Source organism: Lathamus discolor, chromosome 2, assembly GCF_037157495.1.
Source record: "Lathamus discolor isolate bLatDis1 chromosome 2, bLatDis1.hap1, whole genome shotgun sequence".
In the NCBI taxonomy this organism is placed as follows: Eukaryota; Metazoa; Chordata; class Aves; order Psittaciformes; family Psittacidae; genus Lathamus; species Lathamus discolor.
Genome location: NC_088885.1, coordinates 102407960 through 102424413, shown reverse-complemented (window position 1 = coordinate 102424413; position 16454 = coordinate 102407960). Strand labels below are relative to the sequence as shown.

The 16454-nt window shown below is 38.0% G+C and overlaps 1 protein-coding gene across 1 annotated transcript in view; it reads left to right on the top strand.

Annotated features, from left to right (window-relative positions):
- Nucleotides 1–16454, top strand: part of DOK6 (docking protein 6) — a 243200-nt gene that overhangs the window by 109875 nt on the left and 116871 nt on the right. The window contains exon 3 of the mRNA XM_065669341.1: nt 9366–9480. Coding sequence (XP_065525413.1) covers nt 9366–9480 — 115 coding nt within the window. The remainder of the gene's footprint in view (nt 1–9365; nt 9481–16454) is intronic.

The window sequence follows — 16454 nt, the reverse complement described above, 5'->3', positions numbered from 1 at the left end:
AACCATAATAATCCCAGTAGGCTATTTGATATTATGGATTAGGCAGCAGTTCAATCCTGGCAGTATCACAGCATCACAGTTTGAGAGGAAGTAAAGTAACTTGGCTTGGCAAAACTCCTACTTCTTTGCCTATTAAAGGTAGCTGGTATTACTTAATATGCTTGTTCTGCCCTGGTAATTTTAATTTACAAACACTGTGAAACAATATAGCATTTAAAGAAGCATAATAAAAGCTAGTCAAGTAAATTTGGTTTCCATCCTTGATTTTTTAGATTTCACTGAGACAAAGTAAAGAGTTTGTAACTGCTTATGTGGTAAGTGCTCATTAAAAAAGTGGGAATTAAAAGATGTTATTTTATTTTATGTTCTGTTTAAATCTGCATAAGGTCATCTACATTCTCCAAAAATGCTGAAAAATTTAAACATTTTCATGTATGCCTTTTTTTTTTTTTAATCTCAATTTTATCTGGAGGGCAAGAAGAAACTGTTCAGTATCCCTCTACTATCAGACCTGTGTGTATTTTTTCACATCGGACTTCACTTTCTTGCCCTGACATTATGGTTTTAGACTTCTTAGTCCAATTTATTTTTAATATATAAATTCATTCTGTTCCCTGTTTTGGGACAGGTAAAATTCTTTGCATTGTTATAGGTGTAGTTTTCATTTAGTGCTTACAGGAATGAGCATTTACTTGGTAGCAGTTTCTTAAACACTTATTCTTCTGAAATAGCAGCTGGAGACCTGCCCCAGAGGCATAATGTGGAGGTTGATACGCCACTTCTTGGCAAAATTCCTGGAGAGTGTTGTTACCATAACAACTCATCTTCCAAGGATAAATCTGCATGCAGAGATGGGAAAAACTCTTCTGTTTTCTTTGTGAATTGGTTTTGCTTTTATATGATCTTTCACTTTTCTGATCTTGAGATTTCTCTTCTTCCTTATTATGTTCTTTTTGTAATATTACGTTTTAAGTTTTTCTATTCTTTCATGAAATAAGTATTTTATTTTTTTTCTTTTGCCTCTCAGAACATTTTCACCTTGTCTTGTTTTTCTGTCATTTGCATCCCTAGTCATAGAATGAATAAGAGAACAGTTAGGGTTGGAAAGGATCTTAAGATCGTGTAGTTCCAAACCGCTGCCATGGACAGGGACACTTCACCCTAGACCATCTCCCAAGGCTGTGTCCAACCTGGCCTTGAACACAGCCAGGGACAGAGCATTTACCACTTCTTTGGGCAACCTGTTCCAGTGCCTCACCACCCTCACAGTCAAGAACTTCTTCCTTATATCTAACCTGAACTTCCCCTTTTTAAGTTTAAACCCATTACCCCTTGTCCTGTCACTATAGTCCTTGATGAAGTCCCTCTCCAGCTCCTCCCTCTTGTTGATTGCCATGTGTGTTGTTATGCAGAATATGCTGAAGTCAGGAAAATGTATTTCAATTTAAATAGTCTGAATGCCTCATCTCATATGGGTTTTCCCAAACCCATAAAGGTTCTAATAGCCTTACAGGTCTGTTAACATCCCTTTCCGAGACTCACAGGTTAATTCATATGTTAACTGACCTCAAGAAGTGTCTTGTCCAACTCCTGCTCACAGTAGAGCCAGCTCTGAGGTCAGACATGGTTGCTCAACTTTGTCCCAAGAGTTGGGTCTCTGAAACCTCCAGGAACAGAGACTGCAGCACGTCTGTAGGTGGCCTGTCCCACTGCTGGGCTTGCTTCTCCTATGCAACCTGAACATCTCTTGTCTCAGTTTATGCCTGTTACTCTTCCTTTCACCAGGCACAGCTGTGAAGAGCCTGTCTCTTTCCTTGATAACCTCCCTGCAGGCAAGGGGAGGGTGAGGGCTGCTGTTAGGTGCCCTCAAAGTACTCCCTGCTGCAGGCTGGAGCAGCCACTGTCCCTCAACCTCTCCCCACAGGGTGGGTGGTCCAGCTTTGGTAGTCCTGGGGCCCTCTGCTGAATTCGCTCTGGTTTATCAGTTGCACTGGGGTCCCAAAACTGGACATAGTATTGTAGGTATGATCTAGTGAGTGCTGAACAAAGAAGAAAAGTAATTTCCCATGATTTACTGGCAGTGCTTCTGTTGGTGTAGCCATTTCCCCAGTCCCAAAGGTCTGTGTTTTTCAGGCAGCATGCTGCATTTTTTTTAGGAGCCAAAATCACATTCAGCTCTGATTGAAGCTGTACCAAAGCTTGTATTCTGTGGCAATTGGATTTAGACATGTAAAAGGAGCTGCTGTTAACTGCAGATACCATGGCTGAAAACTGAGCTGAAGGGAGAGGTTTTGTTTCTTCGAGGTCCTCCTCTCTGTACTCCTTTCATCTGCAATGTACCAGCATCTCATTTTCTCCTTTTCCAGCAGCATTCAGCCAGCATATTGGTGCCTCCTTTGCCATTTTCTTGCTATGATAGTATAGCTCTTGCTTCTTATATCTCTCTCTTCTCTAACCAGAAACATCCATGCTGTTTCTGGTTTGAGGTGGTTCTCTGCTGTCTGGGCATCACTTACTAGAGTTCCTGCTCCTTGCCACTGTATTGGCTTTTGCTCTGTTACATTACTGCTTGCATTGTATTACACAACAGATGGTAGTATGTGGGCCATTATTAAGAAATAAGAGGATGAACAATTACATTTTGTAGCTCTCTTCTTTTTATTTTTGGTAGATAGAAATTAAATGACAGGAAGATAGTGCGCAATGCAAAACAGAAATCCATTTATGCAAATTCAGACCTTTTCCTCTGCCCAAGCGATTTCCAGGACTCTGCACAGTGGAAATAACTTCAGTAGGTGGAATCACAGAATTATTTGCCTCACCATTTCATATGGGAGGCATGAGTTTGGAACAATTCAGGCAGGACATAACACAGAATGGAGCACTTGAGATTTTATGCATGATTTCTGTGGGGTTTTATCTTTTTTGGACCTCCTTTCCTGTGTACTGTGGAATTATATTTTTGTAGTGAAACAGATGTAATAGGTGATTTAGAAGATTTTTTCTTATACTTTTAGAAGAGTTATCCAATCATTTTAAACATACAGTTTGAGCACCAGAGCCCTAGATGTGTTATATACATATAGTATTTACATGCCCATGTTACCTGGAAGTGGACAGTGCAGATCCTAGATGTTCAGCTCACTGACTAGAACAAATTTGTAGTACAGTAAGCAAATGAATGTCTGGTCTATGTCAGTGATGAAACATGATGTATTCAAGAGAAAATGTGTACTGAATTGTCCCTAAAATACTTAAAATACTAAAAATGCTAAATGTAGTTCCAAAGTAATTAGAAAAATGACAAATCACATTGACTGTTCAGAAGCAAGATCCCAGTCAGTATGAGCCTTTATGTAAATTAAGTGTGCTTTATAATTTAATAGCCTTTCACATCTAAGAATACGATCGCAGAATCACAGAATAGTTAGGGCTGGAAAGGACCTTAAGATCATCCAGTTCCAACCCCACCTGCCATGGGCAGGGACACCTCACACTAAACCATGTCACCCAAGGCACTGTCCAACCTGGCCTTGAACACTGCCAGGGATGGACCATTGACAACTTCCCTGGGTAACCCATTCCAGTGCCTCACCACCCTCTCAGTAAAGAACTTCTTCCTTATATCCAATCTAAACATCCCCTTTTTAAGTTTTAACCCATTACCCCTTGTCCTATCCCTACAGTCCCTAATGAATAGTCCCTCCACAGCATCTTTATAGGCCTCCTTCAGTTACTGGAAGGCTGCTATGAGGTCTCCACGCAGCCTTCTCTTCTCCAGGCTGAACAGCCCCAACTTTCTCAGCTTATCTTCATACGGGAGGTGCTCCAGTCCCCTGATCATCCTTGTGGCCCTCCTCTGGACTTGTTCCAGCAGTTCCATGTCCTTTTTATGTTGAGGACACCGGAACTGCACACAGTACTCCAGGTGACGTCTCACAAGAGCAGTGTAGAGGGGCAGGATCACCTCCTTTGACCTGCTGGTCACGCTCCTTTTGATGCAGCCCAGGGTGTGGTTGGGTTTCTGGGCTGCGTGCGCACACTGAAGCTGGCTCATGTTCATTTTCTCATTGACCAGCACCCCCAAGTTCTTCTCCGCAGGGCCGCTCTGAATCTCTTCTCTGCCCAATCTGTAGCTGTGCCTGGGATTGCTCCGACCCAGGTGTAGGACCTTGCACATGGCATGGTTAAACTTCATAAGGTTGGCATCAGCCCACCTCACAAGCGTGTCGAGGTCCCTCTGGATGGCATCCCTTCCCTCCAGCATATCAACCGGACCACACAGCTTGGTGTCATCGGCAAACTTGCTGAGGGCGCACTCAATCCCACTGTCCATGTCACCCACAAAGATGTTGAACAAGACCGGTCCCAACACCGATCCCTGAGGTACACCACTCGTTACTGGTCTCCAGCCGGACATTGAGCCATTGACCACAACTCTTTGTGTGCGGCCACCCAGCCAGTTCTTTATCCACCGAGTGGTCCACCTATCAAATTGATGTCTCTCCAACTTAGAGACAAGGATGTCATGTGGGACAGATTTGAACGCTTTGCACAAGTCCAGGTAGATGACGTCAACTTCTCTTCCTCTGTCCACTAGTTCCATAGCCCCATCATAGAAGGCCACCAAATTGGTCAGGCCGGATTTCCCCTTAGTGAAGCCATGCTGGCTGTCACCAGCGCCTTCTTGTTGTAATAATTACGATGCCAAAAAGAAAAGAAAAAAAAGAATCCCCTTACATTTTAAAGGGCATCTTAAATTGTGTTGACAGTGACTGTTTTGTCATATAAAATATTTTGCTACCATAATGAATATGTGATCTTGCAATTATTTCCTGAAATTTACCAACGTAAGAAGTGCACTTTGAAAAAGAAGGCTATAGATTGCTGTAATATGTGTCAGAGACTCCCAGACAGAAAAAAATGTGGGTGTTTTTCCCATGTAAAAATAAACTTTTAACATGGAGGATTTGTTATAGCCAGTGTGGGAAAATTCTGAAATGTCAAGGGCTAAAGCATTTTTAGAGAGACCGGAAGTTTGTTATTAGCAATCTATTACCTGATCTGGCTAGCCAGAGGTGACTATCCAGTTCAAAGGCTGGGTTTACAGTTTGGAGGTTTTATTTTCCATATAACAATCCTGAATAAATTCTTTGATAATCAGCCTATCCCTGTGCATCTTGCTTGGATTTAGTGTATTTGCTACTGGCCACCGCAGACTGCCTTATGTTAGTAATTTTCCTTCACTAGGAATTTTATTTACTAGCAATCTGATGCATGAATTTACGGAAATTAAAAGATGGTTGTTTTAGCTGGGGAGAAATGGAGTTAGACTTCTGGAATCTATCAAGATGTTTTTCAGATCATTTCCAAGTCTGTTGACGCAGAAATGCACTAAAACTAATATAGACCAATCCTTTAGTGTTTCTTGTAACTCAGTCCTCTGGCATCAGGCAACAGTTGGGCATTCTGCAAGAAGCATGGAATTGAAGCTATTTGTTATTAGCATCAAAATTAGGATCTTCATGCTGAAAAATGACTCCAAGTTCCTGTGAACCTTTTCAGGTACAAATGATTATCATAAGATGTAGGATAAGGAAAATCTTCAAGAAAACAAAGTTGGGTTTTTTTTCCTAAGTGAGGTCATAAACTGTGTTTTTCCTCTGATCCTCTTATCATTTGACCATATAACTTGAGATCTGTTAACTGTTCATTACTTCAGAGGAGTCCTTTCCAGTTTTTTCTCTTGCTCTTGACGTTGATGAATAGCTGTATATTGTATTTATTTGTTCTCTTTTGAAAGAAACGTTGAAACTTTTTAAAAACAGTCATAATATAGAGAAGCAGACAGCTTTTTTCTTTTTTTTTTTCTTTTTTATAAATGGTGGATCCACTCAAATATGTCTAGACAGAACTTAGAAGGTGTTGATGATTATTTGTTTTATTATTTCTATATAAAATTTACTTAAAGGAAACAAGTAGACACTCCTAAAGTGATGCTCCCTTTAGATGAGATGTTATATCAACACAAAATAAATTAGAGTTTTATGCTTATCTGCAGACCAAGATAAGGAAAAACAATGAGGATGAGAGGAAGTGCATTGCATTACTTGAAGCAATATTTGGATGGTTCTTAAGTGCTCTGAAGCAGCAGCATCAGAAAACTGACTATAGGGTCTTTTGTATTTTGTTCAGTGCTTGATGTGCTTCTGCAAAGAAGTTTTGGATTTTGGTGAACAATCTGAGACTCACCCCCAAAAACTGTGTGCAGATCAAGTGCATTTCTTTTCAGCTGTGCTGATGTGGAACCTTTGTGAGGATCCAGATTCCTGCCTGTGAGAGGAAGCAAGTTCCAGTGACGGGTAGCCTTGAGACTTAGGTGCCTACTCTAGTTTAATTTTGCAGGAGCGAGATGCTGCCTTTATCAGTCCTACCTTGAAGCCCTTCAGGGTCATGTCCTTTCATCAAATATTAACCAGAAGTAAAGGCGTTGGATGTTTCTGATATAGCTATGTCAACCAGAAGTAAAGGCGTTGGATGTTTCTGATATAGCTATGTCACCCCCAACCTCCCCAAGAAAGAAAGAAACTGTTACATGTGGAAAAAAGTGGAATCAACAAAGCCTGGCAAAGGAAAGTTTGTTACGTACAAGTTAAGTAATTATTCTATATATTTTCTTCAATTAGTGTTCAAATATTTGTTATTCTAGAAACAAGTAAAATTATGTTGGGGACTGATGCAGAAAAAGAAAAATCAAGAAACCGAGTAGAATAAAAAATAAAAAAAAAAAAGGCAAGGAAACGTGTATGTGGGCTGCTGAGTGATGGACATATGAGGCAGGAATTATTGATGAGGAGTAGGAGAACTGAGAAACGGACCAGGCACTAAAAGTTCCTAACATGTGTACTAAGCGCCATATGGAGTACTGCACTAAATGGTAGCACCAATATCTAGTAGAGAAAAAAAAATAAAAAAATCTTAACATGCTAGTGTTTTAGTGAAAAATTTTAAGCTACATAATATTAGTTTAACACAAAAGGATCTCAAAGGCTCGTGTCGGGAGGATGGTGCCAGACTCTATTTAGTAGTGTCCAGAGACAGGACAAGGATTAGTATCCATAAATTAAAACACACAAAGTTTCAGCATGAGGAAGAACTTTACATTGAGGGTAGCAGAGCACTGGAACGTGCTGCCCAGGGAGATAGTGGAGTTTCCCTCTCTGGAGACATTCAAAACCCACCTGAATACATTCCTGTGTAACCTGCTCTAGGTAGCCCTGCCTTGGCCACCTTGGGGTTCGATTGCCTTGGGGTTGGACTAGATGATCTCCAGAGGTCCCTTCCAACCCTAACAATTCTGTGAACCTGTGATCTATTTACCCAGCTGGAAGAAATCATTAAGGATAAGGGTAGGCAAGAAATCTGTTTGCAAGATTGCTCACTGAACAGGTATTTTATTTGTTGTGAAATTCATTTGGTTCTAGAAGGATACAAATGCAGGGAAATAGGAGAACTGATTTTCAAAGTTTCTGTTCGTTTAGGTTGGTTGTAATAGTACCAAAGTTTTAGACAAAGTATAATCCCATGATGGGAATATTTCCTGCTTTTTTTGTAGGAAGTCTCGGTAAGACTCTTGCATGTATAATAACACATTAAATTCTCCCAGTTGTAAATGCTCTAGATAGTTCCAGGCTTTATGTTGTTGTGAAGAACAGCAATATTTTCACTGAGCTGCACTATTTTGTCAACAAGTCTGTTATGATAGCACAGGGAGCAAATTTTGGTATAACATTCGTTGCTTAAAGAAGTAGATTTGTCTAATGCACTGCTCATAAAAAAGGGACTTCTTTTTTGATAAATTTTCAATTTGATTGATGTTTAAAACCTGCTTGAGGTTTGCAAAGAGATGGTCGAAATTATGTCGAAGGAGTTGCAACTTTTATAAGGTTGTTTTGAGGTTTTTTTGTCTTTTCAGTAGCTTTGACACTTTTTTCCCCTTTAAAAAGGATTATTTATTTGTTAAAAAAAACAACAACAAATTAAACCACACTTTTAAAAATCACTGAGAAAAAACAGTCTGGTTGCAAAGGTGAAGTTTGTTTTTCCTTCATACAAAATAATATAAACTCTCAGGTGTTTATTCATTATTGCAAATGTTCAGCAAGTAGAGAAATGACTCATGCTTCATCAGCATCAAACCCAGATTTTGAATTTGATTAACTTCAGTTCGCTCTATCAGTGGGAGGATGGACTTTCATGGAATCATTACTGTTGCATCTGTCTTTCTGCTCTGATTCTGGAGGGAAACATACTGTAAAATTTCAAAAGAGAAACATGGAAGAAAATATTCATATCTCTAATTGATATTAAAAATTAGATAAACGATAGAAATACTGAGGGGCTTATTTGTTAGTCTGGTCCTTCTCGTTTTTAGCATCAGCTAATGTTTCTGAGATGATAACTGATAGGTTGTTTTTTTTCTGTCAACCTGTTGACTTCCCCAACAGGTAAAACTAAAACTTCTTCAGCTTGGAAAGGGTTTGATGTACATGGGCCAGCAATATGCTCTTCCCGCAAAGGAAGCTAATGGTATCCTGGGCTGCATTAGGAGAAGTGTTGCCAGCAGGTTGAGGGAGATGATCCTTCTCCTCTAGTCAGCACTGGTGAGGCCAGACCTTGCAGTGCTGGGTTCAGCACTGGGCTCCCCAGTACAAGAGGCAGATGGACATACTGGAAAGAGGGCAGTGAAAGATCACAAAGATGATGAGGGGACTGGAGGATCTCTCCTATGAGGAAAAGTTGAGAGTGCTGAGACTTTTAAGCCTGCACATGAGAAGGTTTATTCATTGTATACTCATTATTGAGTATATTCTCTATATCTGAATAGTTTAGAAAGAGAGAGACGGGCTTTTTTCAGTGGTGCACAGTGACAGAATAAGAGGCAGCCTTACAAATGTAGTGATACTAATTGGCATAATTAAGTTACTTCCCTTAACCAATAAAGTATGGATGTTCCTATATTAGGTAACTTATTTGATGCAGATTCTGAAACTGATCAAAGCTGAACAAATAAGAAATTGAAAAATATATTACAGAAAAATCACAAAGCTGTCTAAATGTCATCGTAATAACTACGTCTCCAAGTAGAACTTTGTTAGAGAAGTAGACCTTTCTCTTTTAAATGTGTTACATTTTATAGAAGATTCTGCAACTTCAGACTCTGCCTCTTTATGGTTTGTTACCAATTAAAAGGCTTGTAAATTACCTGGGGGGAGGGAGATTATAGTAAAAATTGAGTAGTTGTGGTTAATATTCTTATTTGTACTATTTATACGTTGGCCTTAAATGCTTTTCTTCATTTTAAGGTAACTGAGCTGCACAATATCAAAAACATAACTAGATTGCCTCGAGAGACAAAGAAGCATGCAGTGGCAATTATCTTTCATGACGAGACGTCAAAGACATTTGCGTGTGAGTCAGGTAAGCAATTGGTACCACATTTCTAGCTTGAAGAAATCAAGTTGCAGATCAAAGTTTTCCTTGGATGAATTAACTTAAAACACCAGATAGAAATATTTAGCTTAAGAGAGTCTGTCATAAACAAGAACTTCAGAGTTTGAGGTTTAGTTTTGGGGGAGGTTTGTAGGGTTGGTTTGTTGGGTTTTTTTAGTATACTTTGGGAGGTGTTGGGGATGTTACAGAGCTCTTTCTTCCATTAGTTATCTTTGACTGCATGCAAACGGTCTAAAGACTGGAGATTTTCAGCTGAACTTGTAAAACTAAATAAAAAATGCCTATGAGATGTTATTAAGTCAATATGTGAAACATTCTTTTTTTTTTCTTAGTTTTTTACAAAGTTTTGCTATAGGCACTTACTAAGCAAGCTAATAATTATCATGCCCTTGCAAATAAGAGGTAAATACCAGCTAAAACCTCAGGATATCGTAAAGCAGAATGTCAAGCAGTCTGTGGTTTGAACAGCTACAGGGTATAATGAATGAGTGAAGTTGAGAACAGGGCTTGCTCATCATGATATGTAATGACAGGTAGTTACATGTGAGTCACTGGACAAGGCACTATTAAATTACACTCTTTTCTTATTGAAATTGCAGTTGTACATGTATGTGTCCTAGGGTATATTTTATCAGATTATTTTTTTTTTAAAGAATGAGAATATTTTTTTTAAATGATAAAGTTTCTGTTTGTTTAGTGACATATTTGAAACTGTGCATTTTTAAATGATACATTAATATTATCATATAAACATTGTGTGGTGTGCAATCTAAGTCAAATACAGTGAAATAAAATTCAAGAAATGTGGAGGAGGTAAGTTAAAAGTGAGTAAGATGATAAATTATGTGAGTTTTGTATCAAGAATTGCAAACATTCGTATGTACATGAAAGTACAGATTTGCAAAGATTTGTTTGTTTATTAATTTAAAAACACACATAGAAATTTCTAGCTTTCTAGGATCAGTTTAACAGCTTATTAGATAAAGAGTTCACAGTAAAGATTTTAATTTCTAACTAGTAGAATTAATAATGACTCTATAATATGGTTAATAATCAAATAAAATTATTTAAATAATATTTCAACAGCATTGAATTCGGTTCTACAGAAACTTTTCTATTTGCCCATGTATGCATTCCCCTTGGTCTCTAATGAAAAGATATTATTCCTTCCCTGGAATTACTGTGGTGCAGGCATATTTGAAAAGAGTGACAGCAAATCATAACTTCAGGATTCTTTCACCAAAAGGGCAAGCCTAAGAAAGTTCAGCATGTCTGGCTCACTCATCCTTTCTTACTGTAACAAATGTGATGCAACTCCTTAACCCTGAGTCCAGCTGTGTACATAAGACCTTAAGGTGCTAAAAAGATGACAATGTGAGATGCCCTGCCTTAAGGCTATGTTCTGTGCAGAGGTGTGTTTTGAGTCAATGGAGCCTTGGGTAAAGTGATGAGCCAGTGGAGAGTTCGTGTGCTTGTTCGGGCTGGAGAAGAAACAACTTCAGAAGATCTTATTGCTCCTGACAACTACCTGATCTGAGAATACAGAGAAGATGGAACTATAAAAGTGTGAGATATCTTGGTCTTTCTGAAAGACAACAAATCTTAGCTGTGGGTATAGTGGAGTTTCAATCAGTTTGCCTTTCTCCAGGCCTTCAGTCTATCTAAACAGTCTAAACTGTGTCATCTCCATCAGACAAGACAGATACACTGCTTTGTTTCATTAAGATCTGACTCTCTTGAACTCCAAATCCTTTTTTGTGTTCTGAACTACAAAGATATGGTCTAAAAAAAACCTTTTGCAGCTCATTTCCACAACTGAGTTCTGTCTTCCCACATGGAACTATTACCATTTTTACTGCTGCTGAAATGTGCCAAGTACTTTTCTTTCCTATTTGAAACTTTAATAAGTTTAAGGAATATTTAGAGAGCTGCTTGTTATTTAAAAACAGTTTCTTCTCAGATCTAAAAAAAAAAAAATTCTTAGTGGCATTGGTTTCTATGGGACAATGCCTAGATTTTAACAGCCTTATGGTGTACACACAATGAGGTTTATTTTGGCAAATGCGGCCACTTCTTTGGTTAACACAGTAGTACCTTTAGTTTCTTAATACCCTTTCTTTCCTATGGCTTCAGTGGAAAAAAAACCCAAACCAACATTCAAGTGGTTTTGACTCAATCAAAAATCTTCTTCCAGAATCATAGCTGCTTGACCTTCTTGAAATATTTAGGAGCTCAAAGTTTCATAAGATGAATATTCCACCATGGAGTCTCTAAATATACAGGAGCAGATACTTTGTTTTCTGTCATCTTGACCTACCAGAGGCAGATGGAAGGACAGTAACACTGAACACATTGCAAAAGATCTTCTGAATAGAATCAATAATTTCTTGCAAAGGGGGAGGAAGTAACGCTCAAAGCTGAATTGGTTTTATATAGGGACTGAACAATGCGAGGTAGGGGTTTTGTCATAAAATGGAATGGGAAATATTTTAAAACAACCATATCATGTTGGGTTTGGTAGTATGAGCTGATATCTTTTTCGCCGTGCAGCCTAAAAGTCCATATGATGAAAAGTAGCACATTTTTCTGGTACTTAGCTTTCTTAATTATGGAATTAAGCACAGAAAAATGCTATCCTGTTTTAAAATAGGTCTCTAAAGATATAGAATGCTTTGGTCCTCCCCAGAAAGCCTGAGAGCTGTGATATAAGCCCACTGGGTGTGCTGGCTGGGAGCCTATATTTTTTTCCTAAGCACTTGCATCTTCCAGGCCCTCAGTTAACTTACTGTCTTCAAGGCAAATACTGACAAGTGTGGGCTCTGGATGGGCTGTAGCCCCCATATTAGCATTAGGGTTTCAGAAAGTTAGTCATCTGAGGAGCATCTCATTTTCTGTTGTCATCATTTGCTTATGAAAACATTCTGTAGAAAATAAGAAAAAAAACAAAAACCAAACAAAAATCCACCATATGTTTTTGTTATCATCTAGCTGTTCCCAGCACTACTGCCAGTAGTAGCACTGGCAGTAGCACTACTGCCAGTGCTCCTGTCATTTGAAGAGTATTCAGCTCTGAAGCTCTGCAGAAATATTTTGAAGAGCAAACCAGTCTCAGATGTTACGGCTCCTGATTAAAAGCATGGGATAACAAGTCTTTAATGAAGAATCATCCCTCTTCAGGGAGAGAAGGAAGCTGCTTGCTGTCTCTGTATCTCTTTGTGACATCTTTTCTAGTGGGCAGAGACTTGTGACTTTTGTCAAGCAACTGTTTTAAATTGTCTCAGTTACTATCAGAGTTATTTCAATGGAAGTAAGCTAATGAGAAGTCATGACTGACTAAATAACATGAAAAGGAGTCTGTAAATCAGTGAACTAAAGACAGACTCTGAAGAGTGGGAATTCTTCTCCAGATAATGGGAAATTGCTGCCACCTTAGCAAGAAACATGCTAAGGTCTCAGTTTCCTGAAACCTGAAAATCATGTGAAAGTTACTGCCATTAAGGGAATTTAACAATTATTTGTTTTTTGTTTAGTCAATAATCATCAAAATCTCAGTTGCTTTAGAAACAAGGAAATGCAGAACTCTTGGGTTGTTAACACACTGAGACTTGAAACAAACTTAAATGTTGCCAAATGTATAAACAGGTCAAGTGGAAGGACAGACTACTGTGGAGAAAATGAAGCAGTTTGGGGAAATTGAGCATATTTACTCGAGAATAATAAAGGTTAAAAAGATAATTCTGTTGTCTTTTGAATGCATCGAGGAGAAAAAAGGAAAAAAAAAAGTAAGTTTTTAAGATACAAACTGGTCTTACTTCAAGAACAAATGCAGAATATATGTGCAGTATCAGTCTGTGATGCTATGGCCACGCAAATAGCAGGAGCAACATAGACTGAAAAATTAGAGGAAAATTTCTAGGGTTTAAAGCAGTGAGGCCCCACACAGCCTCACAGAAACACTTCCCATGTGGGTTTTTCTTCTGCACTCCACAGCATATTATCAAGCAAAAGGAGAAATTCTTTTAACTCTGGATGCTAACTACCGGTTTGAGGTGTCTTTCCCTAACAGCTTTTACAAAAAAAAGTTGTTGGGATGCATTTTGTTTCTTTGTTTGTTTTGGTGGTGGTGGTGGGTTTTTTATCGGGTAAGTACTCTATTAGGTTTTGTGTAGATATGCTCAGACACTTGTATCTGCAGAGAGCTCTTCTTTCTGCAAACCTCATGACTGTAATGTGACAATAAGCCAAGTGTCTGGACTGACACAGAGATTCTTAAATGTCCTGTAAACTCTCTCTAAAGTTGTAGATGTGATGCAGTGAGAAATTATGGCTGTGCAGGACCAGCAAGAAAATGAAACTCGTGGACATGAATACTGGTTAAAGCTAGAAGGTTATGGCGCTATTACAGAATACTGGCATGATAAGGATTGTGCCTGAATAATAGCTAGCTTTGAAGGAATGAAGTTTCTTGATTGTACTAGGTCAGTGACAGACCATATGGGAGCATTATTTTTCCTTTAGTGATAGCAGCAAAATACTAGGTGATACAAATCCCTGTCTCTTTTTAGAATTGCACTATGTTGATATAGTTTAACTGATATTAATATTATTGTGGTTGTTTTGGCTCAATCCACCATTTTGTTTTCTTGAATGTCTTGTTACTGCAATGGTTATCTTGATAAAACTTTTAAACGTCTATAGCATAACAAGTCTTTTTCTTCTATATCATATGCTTTCAACTTTTTCTGAGTGCAGTCAATCTGTAATTAGTAAATCTTGTAATAACTCTACAAGAACAAGTTTTCAGGTGGCAATGTGTTCAGCAACATGGAGTTTTTAAGTGTTGGGCATATTTTTCCTTTTTAAACTGTTCCCACCATTTGTTGATGTTGCTTTCTTTCCTTTAAAAAATAAATCTTTGCTGCTATCATTTGAAAAGGCACACATTCATTTCATTTTTGTACTGAAAAAGCTTTTGGGCTATTGCCAAATTACTACTGATTATGAGCTGAGCTTTTTCTCCTTGATAATTTTCACAGGCTAAAATATTCTGTGCTTGAAGAGTTTGACAGATGTCAGTGTAATAATGCAATTCCTATCACTATGACAGCTAAGAAGGCTGGAGATTTTGGATTAAAATTACAGTGAAACAGTAAGGCTTTGAGATGAAGCATCAGTGATCATACCGGCTGTTATTACTAACAATACAAATGGCTACATAAGCTTTAAAAACAACCAGATTAGAGATCCCATTTTCACTATCAGTTTTGTGAGTGTAAAGCTTCCAGGATCATGGTGATTGAAGTGAATAACAGCTTCCCACATACATTTTGGTACTGGAAAAAGGGATACAAAGATCACCTTTTGCATGCAGAAAAATAATCCTATATAGTTGAAAATTATTCTGAAAGGTGATGTATTTCTCTGTTAAAGTGGCAGGGACTGTTACGTGAAAATTTTGGCTCTGCCTTTTCTACTTTCTGTTTGTGATTATACACTGAAGGGGCCTTACTTCTCTCTAAATGGATTCTTACATTCTCCCTTTTTGATCATAATATTTGAAAACAATATCCACTTTCAGGGCAAAGTTCAGCCTGATTCATGGCTATAAATGTCATACTCTGAGATTAGTATTTAGAATATATATCCTTTTGTTCTGGACAAATAGTTCCCTTTTTATTAATAATGACTTTTATTTCCTTGTTTTGTCATGTTACCCTAAAATATGCATCTTTATCCTGACTTTAACATTTAGAAACTAGAAATATTTGTATTTTTTGCTCTCATTTCTTGTAGTTGGTTGCCTTTCTATTGGTCCTCATTTTTCTTTGGTGATGTCTGAACTACATTGTTACAAATTTCTGACACACATTGGTAATATGTATAAATAGTAAATGGAAGGAATGCAGAAAAAAATGCCCCATTTCAGGACATAGCCATTGATGAAACGGGTACTACACTGTTGCTTACTATTCTTTTTAGCCACTTTTAGGTTGTTATTTGAATGCAAACTCAGTTCTAAAATTAATTAGCTTTTAAAAGGAAATATTTTGGGAAGATAAGCTCATACGGGTTTTCAGTAGAATTGCTAGCTGCTAAATTGAAAGTGGCAGACACACAAAATAGTCATAATTCCTTCAACACTTCTTCCATTCAGGTTCCTACAAATCGAGCATGTAGGAGCATTCCTGTTTGTAGGGACCTGCATGGTTTTGGCAAATGGGAGACAGCAAGGAAACAAGGTTAGCTTCCAGCCTAGCAGGATCATGTACAGGTGCTATGTCAAAATGAGTAGGAAAGCTGTAAGATTTCTCAATGAGGAAATTGGAAAAGGTCAAATTGTGCAGGAACTGCAATGTGGGAAACCCTAAATTTAAGTCTTTGAAGGTTAAAACATTTGGGAGCTGAAAATTTGTCTGATTTCTGATCTATCTAGATGCTTGTATTCTGTGGCCATACCTTAGCATTCATCAGAGAAATTGTACAGTTGGTTTTCCATACATTACAAGAATAGATGAACTATATTCTGAATCAGGAGTTAAATCCACACTTTCTTCTTCCTGAAAAAACATGCTCATTGAAGTTGCTGCATATTTTATATAATGCAGAAACTAAAACCTCTCCAGGATTTTTTTCTTAATGCATTCTTATATGCAGGAATCATGTTAGGAAGCAATACTTGGGATTAAAAAGTGGTGAAGTTTGCAAGCAAATTTAATGTTTTAATTTTAAAAGTACTTTTTGAAAACCTATGTTTATAAGCACTCTGGTGTTTGCAGAAAAGGTCATGCCAACTATTGTTCATTGTGTACTAAGCAAAGTAACTTCTTAGTTGCTTTCAACAATATAAAAAGCTTTCAGATTTTTTTAAAGACTTTGTAACATTGTTTTTTCCACATGCTGTTCAGGTTCTTAGGCTGTCTAGATCAGACGAAATGGTTGTG